Source organism: Corvus kubaryi, unplaced genomic scaffold (assembly GCF_017639235.1).
Source record: "Corvus kubaryi isolate FWS band 111438036 unplaced genomic scaffold, C.kubaryi_AGA036_p1.0 split3-37173, whole genome shotgun sequence".
Taxonomy (NCBI): domain Eukaryota; kingdom Metazoa; phylum Chordata; class Aves; order Passeriformes; family Corvidae; genus Corvus; species Corvus kubaryi.
The window spans coordinates 1309532-1315531 of record NW_024582085.1 but is presented as its reverse complement, the minus strand read 5'-3'; the positions used below and the strand labels follow the sequence as shown (position 1 = coordinate 1315531).

The 6000-nt window shown below is 47.9% G+C and overlaps 1 protein-coding gene across 3 annotated transcripts in view; it reads left to right on the top strand.

Moving 5' to 3' along the window:
• Positions 1-2889, top strand: part of CABP1 (calcium binding protein 1) — a 20923-nt gene extending 18034 nt beyond the window's left edge. For all 3 annotated transcript variants that reach the window (XM_042015078.1, XM_042015080.1, XM_042015079.1), the window contains 2 exons: positions 411-558; positions 2269-2889. In XM_042015078.1, the coding sequence (XP_041871012.1) occupies positions 411-558; positions 2269-2294 (174 nt within the window). In that variant the 3' untranslated portion in view covers positions 2295-2889. The remainder of the gene's footprint in view (positions 1-410; positions 559-2268) is intronic.
• The last annotated feature ends 3111 nt before the right edge of the window (positions 2890-6000 follow it).

Here is a 6000-nt window from a genome sequence, read left to right as displayed (position 1 = left end):
GGAGGGGAGAGGAGAGGAGAGGAGAGGAGAGGAGAGGAGAGGAGAGGAGAGGAGAGGAGAGGAGAGGAGAGGAGAGGAGAGGAGAGGAGAGGAGAGAGCAGCACAGTGGAAGACCTAGAAAGAGCCCAGTCAGGCATGGAATAAGAGAGGAGCAGAGAACATTACTAAGATAAGGGAACCCTTGAGGCAAGGAAGAGGAAAGCTGGTGCAGACACAGCATTTGCAAGGGATTTCTGAGGAGAAAAGACAGACTGGATCCAAAAGACACCCAAAGGAGGAAAAGGAAGGACATGGAAGCAATGGATAAAATATAGGGGGTTCAGGAGCAGGGCAATACAAAAACCAACCCAGAGCAAGATCTGTTTCTATTAACTGTATTTCCTCTGCTGGTATTTTTAATGTACTTGCAGTTTGACACCAATGGTGATGGGGAGATCAGCACCAGTGAGTTGCGAGAAGCCATGAAGAAACTTCTAGGGCAGCAGGTGGGTCATCGGGATATTGAAGAGATCATCCGGGACGTGGATCTGAATGGAGATGGGCGTGTTGATTTTGAAGGTGAGAAGGGATCAATGCTTGCTGTCCATCTGCTCTGGTGTGAGTCAGAGTTTCAGATCAGAAGCTGAAGATTTGCATGCTCAGGGCCCAGGTTTCTGAAGTACGGAGAAAAAATAATTCCATTTTTTCAGTCAGCTGAGTTGTTCATTTGTGTATCACGTTTTTCTGCGTCTCAGTTTTGACTGGGTCTCCATAATTCTAGCATGGTAAGAGATAGAACCTCTCACACAGAAGCAGATTCTGCTGCACACATGCTGTGTCTACCATCATTTTATGGGGCGTTTTCCTTTCTTTAAATCTATTGCAAGAGCTGTGAGATGGCTGGATTCCGTTTCCTCTGGCTCACCTTTGTTAACTGAGTTTGTAGAGAATTTGTTTCTGTCCCTTTATGCCAGAAGATGGTCATGTGCCAGCTGTGCTCACTAAGACTGCAGATATCTGATCTAGAGCTGTCATGTAAAATCCTAGCGATAATTAATTTCTTCTCACAGTTTTCATGCCAGAAGGACTTTGAAAAATAAGAGTGGTTAGGTTACTATCCTAGCCATTAGCTGTGGCAGGAGCAATATTAATAGAGCTCAGGGTTTCTGGCAAGGAAGCAGTTGATATCAGACAGCTAAGAAGATATAAGAGCTGGAAGGTGTGAGAGTATGGCAGGCTGCTTTTTTCCCTGGTGGAAATCCAGTTGTCCCTTTGCAGTAAGTGTGAAGTACAGGAACTATAGACTTAAAGTAAAATTGACATAATTTTTTTGACTCAGCAGCATTCCTGGATCTCCTACATGACAAGGCATCTCAGTCCTCAGGAGGAGGACCCTCTGAGGGCTTTGAAAATGTTAGAATACTACCACTATCTTCCTAGAAAGTATCTGGTAGCTGTAGTTGTTCTAATGCAGTGGCTGATTACATGACAGTAGCTCTCCTTGTTTCCCACAGCTAAATTTTGTTAGACAGCTAAAATACATGAAATGCTATCCCAGTATCATTTTCTCTGTGAATTACCACTTTAGCTGTCAAAGGACACCTCCATCAATGGAAAAGGAGAAATCAAGGGGGTAATTTCCACTGTGCTCCTCTTTGCAGAGTCTTTAGTTTCTCAGCAATTTGAGTGCAGAATGAAGACACATTTATATTTGATGGCATTTACACTCAATTTGAACAATTGCAATTGACTTCACAAACTGCAGGGTGGTCAAGAAGTAGATCCAGGGTATCCTTACAGTTAACATGTATCTTTAAAAACAAGAAGTCTCTCAAAGTAAACTTTTCTCTACAAAAATGCTGATACCTAGCAAAACTCTTGTGTTTTCCCATACTGGTATCTCTGTGAAGTGGCAAGTTTACTAAGAAATCATACCATGTTCCAAAAACTGTAAATCAAGGTTCCCTGAAGTTACAGTGAAGGGAGACAATGCTTGCTGTAGTGTGACACAAAGAGTTGCTTGTGCAAACAAGACCGTAGGTGCCTGGGAAGGAGTCCAAGGCAATGAATTGACCTGCTAGTGGGATTTATCACCCATTATATCTAATGCAAGAATTAAAGCCCATGTTGTGTGAGCTCTCAGGACCAGTCTTGGAGCACACAGACTTTTCTGGCAGCCTGGGGACTCCAAGTCTCACTCTGTCTGCTTGCTGTCTCCAAGGAATGAGAGCTGGGTTGAGGACCATGGATGCCTTCTGGTTCAGGGCTGTCTTGTGTTGTTGGTTGCAGAGTTTGTTCGCATGATGTCCCGCTGAAGATTATTCTCAGCTAAAGAAGAATCAGCACCTTAGAGAGGGCAGAAAAGGACCTAGATGGAGCATCTAGCCCTGATGTTCCTACATGAAGGTTTATCGGCTGGCTGCAATTAAGACATTGCAAGATGACCTGCTGCTCCTCCCTCATGGTGGTCCCCATGCCCCTCCACCCTTTCACACTGTGAAAGACTTGCAACTTCCTACAACTGGAACCATTCCTTGAAGATGATTGCAGGAAACTGCAGAGCCAGGACTTGCCATGATGCTTTCATGGGATATTTGCAACTTCAGACTCCTCCTCCCCAGCTTTATTCTCCCACCATCTGCTGCAAAGCAAAAGCAGGAGAAATCCTCTTGGCTTGGTGGAAGAGAGCAAAGCCATTGGGACTGGTGGCAGCCTCAGGGCGTGCTCTGCACTTCTTGGTTTCCCTTGGTGAACAGTGTCTGTGTTTGCTGTCTCAGTGTGTGTCTATCTGTGTGGAGTTATTTATGCTTCCCCAACACTTATTTGCATCTCCTGTGTTTATGTTTACCAAGAGTAAATTCAAATATATGTCTTGTGGGGGGAAGGCGATAAATATGCACGTTGAAATGATGTGGAGCCTGGATGTCCCTGTGAGAGGTGGTGGCCGGTCTGGGGGGAGAAGGGCTTGGGCAGATGCACACCCCAGTGTTTGCACTGGGATCCAGAGGCAAGCCCTTGCCGCAGGAAGGGGAGTCAGTGCTGGCCACTAAGCCTGTGTCAGGACCCTGCCCTCCCTCCTGCTGTCCCCCATGGTCAAGGGGCCTGGAGGTACCTCACAGTGAGGGCAGTGTGAAGGATCCCCATCTCTGCATCCCCTCCACTGGTATGGGTGCAGGTGAGAGCCCCTGCAGTATCGTGGCAAGGAGCAATGGGAGAAAGGGCCCAGAGGGGAGCTGGGTGGGAAGGGGATAGGCAGCAATAGCCAACCTCACCCTTTTCAGATAATTTTAAACACAACTGTGAGCACATGTACAGTGAGGCCATACTGTGGCAGCTGAGCTGTAATTCCACTGGTGTGGGGATTGGCTGGGAGCCTCCTTGTGTGGCAGTGCCTTGCTCTCCAGCCTTTTCACACTCAGAAATGCTGCATGTATCTGCAGCAGTGACCATGACAGCAGCCTCCAGGCCCTACCAGCTGCTTCCATACACATCAGATCTTATCCTCCTTTCTCCAAGATACTCCCGACCTACCACTCCCTTCCCCTACTCTACCAGACCTACAGTTGTCTCCTTTCTCTATGTGAGGGCTCAGTCACAAGTTGCCAGGATTAATGTCTGCTTGGCTTCAAAGGGCACCATCATCACTGTGTTTCTTGGTGAGACTGGGAGCTGTCTTCCTCTTGGTTGCCTCCTTACTCAAACTGGGTGGTCAAGGACCATTATCCTCCTGCTTCCTCCATCTCAAATCTTTCACTTCCAAGGTTCTCTTTCAAATTCTTGGGATCCACAAATCCATGTCCCAGAGGAGGATTATCTCCTCTGCTTTCCTGTTGCTGTGCCAACCAGCACAGCTGCAGTGATGGCTGATGCTCCAGTAACAGAAAAACAATGTTTCTCCTTATATTTTTGTGTGAGTGCATGTTTACTTGTATTTGCACAGGTGTGTGCACTAGGAAAGGTTTGTGTGCATGCACATAAAAGCAAGGAGTGCAGATAGGTACCCAGGAGTTCAGCAGTAGAAGTTTGTATGCAAGTGGGTGTATGCAAACTGTGTGTATCTATGGAGCTGGTCCCATCTTGGCAATGTGGGTGTGAGCCAAGAAATTGGAAAATGGGTATTTACAGATCTCCACATCTACTGGCACAGCAGCTGTATTGTGGTTAGGAGATGAGGGTGATAAATTGAACAGAGTCCAGAGTCCTGGTACATTATGAATGTGTTTAGGGTAATACTGGGGGGGAGGAGCCGTGTGCAGGCTCGTGTCTGCCAAAGGCAGTACTGGTACACAACTGTGCTTCACTTACAGTGGAGCCTGTTGAGGAAGGAGCTGCTTGTGCATGTGGAGCAGGAGGACAGTTATGCTGCTGCCTGTGTGCTGCAGAGTGCTGTGCCTGCCTGTGGGCACCAGGAACAGCTTGAGGCATATGCCTTGTGTCGCAGCCAGCCTGCATGAGCCCAATGGATAGTCAGAGGCTACAAGTGTGGTGGCTGCCTCTGCCTGCTCCTTCCCAGACCCTGCCCTGAGCAGTCACATCTTTTGGCTGCAGCATCAGATGGCAGGACAGTCTTTATTTAAAAGGACTACCTCATTTCTAGGGGCTGGACTGATCCCCAGTGCAGAATCATGGTGGCCGGGTGTCTTCCCTGCCAACTATGGCCATTTTCACTTAGGCAGGTCCCTGTGTTTGTACTGTGGCAGAGCTGTCCCTGTCATCCCAAGAGTACTAGGCAAAAGGTGGCTGCAGGACACCTTTGTGTCATTGCAGAGGCAGTCCTGGAGCCACAGCTACTTCTGAGGAAAGCTGAGTCAGCCAAATCATCTGTAGCTCTCTTCTGCTGGGTCTCACCATGATACAGTGAACAGGTCAGACAGGGCAGCTCTCAGAAGCCTTCATTTTTTTTCTTCCAGCAGAAGCTCTTGAGCTTCTAGCTGCTAGCCTGATTTTACCTTCACAACAAACCCCAAATATTCCCAGGGAATTTTACTGTTTTCTTGTGTAGATAGGGGCAGAGATTAAAGATCCAATCTAAATAATCTAATTCCAGAGATAATCCTTTTGCTCTCATCTCCAATTTGGTACCAGGGAGGCTTCCAAGGAGCTCTACATGGCAGGGCACAGCTGGTCTCTTGTGGGCACCTGAGCCTTGTAGCCCTGTGTCATTAGGGAGGTGGCTCAGGCAGCAGGGCTGGCTCACATTGATTTCTTAGATGTCTCATTAGCCATGAGGCCTGCTTCTGACCCATGCATCTTTGCTGCTCTTTTTGGACATCCCAAATCCTGATCACATTTTCCAGCAGGAGATGGTTAATACCCTAAACATGTGCCCCTTGTTGCTCGTGAACAATCAGGGTGGTAGGTAGACCAGGCAGGACTGATTCAAGACTGAGTCATTTTGGCACAGCTGCCAGGAGACAGGGAGAGATCAAGGGATTGAGAAGATGACCCTGAGCCTTTCACTTGTAGGTTACTGGTGTAAATCCAGCCTGCATCAAGGGACTGACTGATGGCTCAGTGGATTAGGAACAGGATGGAGCCTTTGACATCTGGGGCACAAGCTAGCATCAAGCTGCTGGTGTGATGGCAAGTATTGATTCAGGGTGGGCAGTGTAGGACACCACGGACACAGGCAGCATGTCTGCCATCCTCTGCCAGGAGCTGTGACCAGCCTGTGACCTAGGGCGAGGGCTCCTCTTGCCCCCAGATGAGCACAGCCACTGTCCCTCCTCACTGCTGCTGTTAATCCCTCTCGCTTTGTGATGCACTACTGATTCTTGGGAAATGATAATCCAGGCTGGGTTTTAGAAAATGCTCTACCTGGGGACACCTGGTAACACTTAAAGTATTTATGTGCTTCAAAGTTGTGTTCCTGACCCACACATCGCAGTTTAAAGTGTAGGATTAGGGAGGACCATTTGTAATCAGCACAAATGTGCTCTAATGAGGCCTCCCTTGGCCTTGCCAACTAAACAGCATTATCCTGGCCACAGTTGCTTGAATTTGGGGGACACCCAACAAATC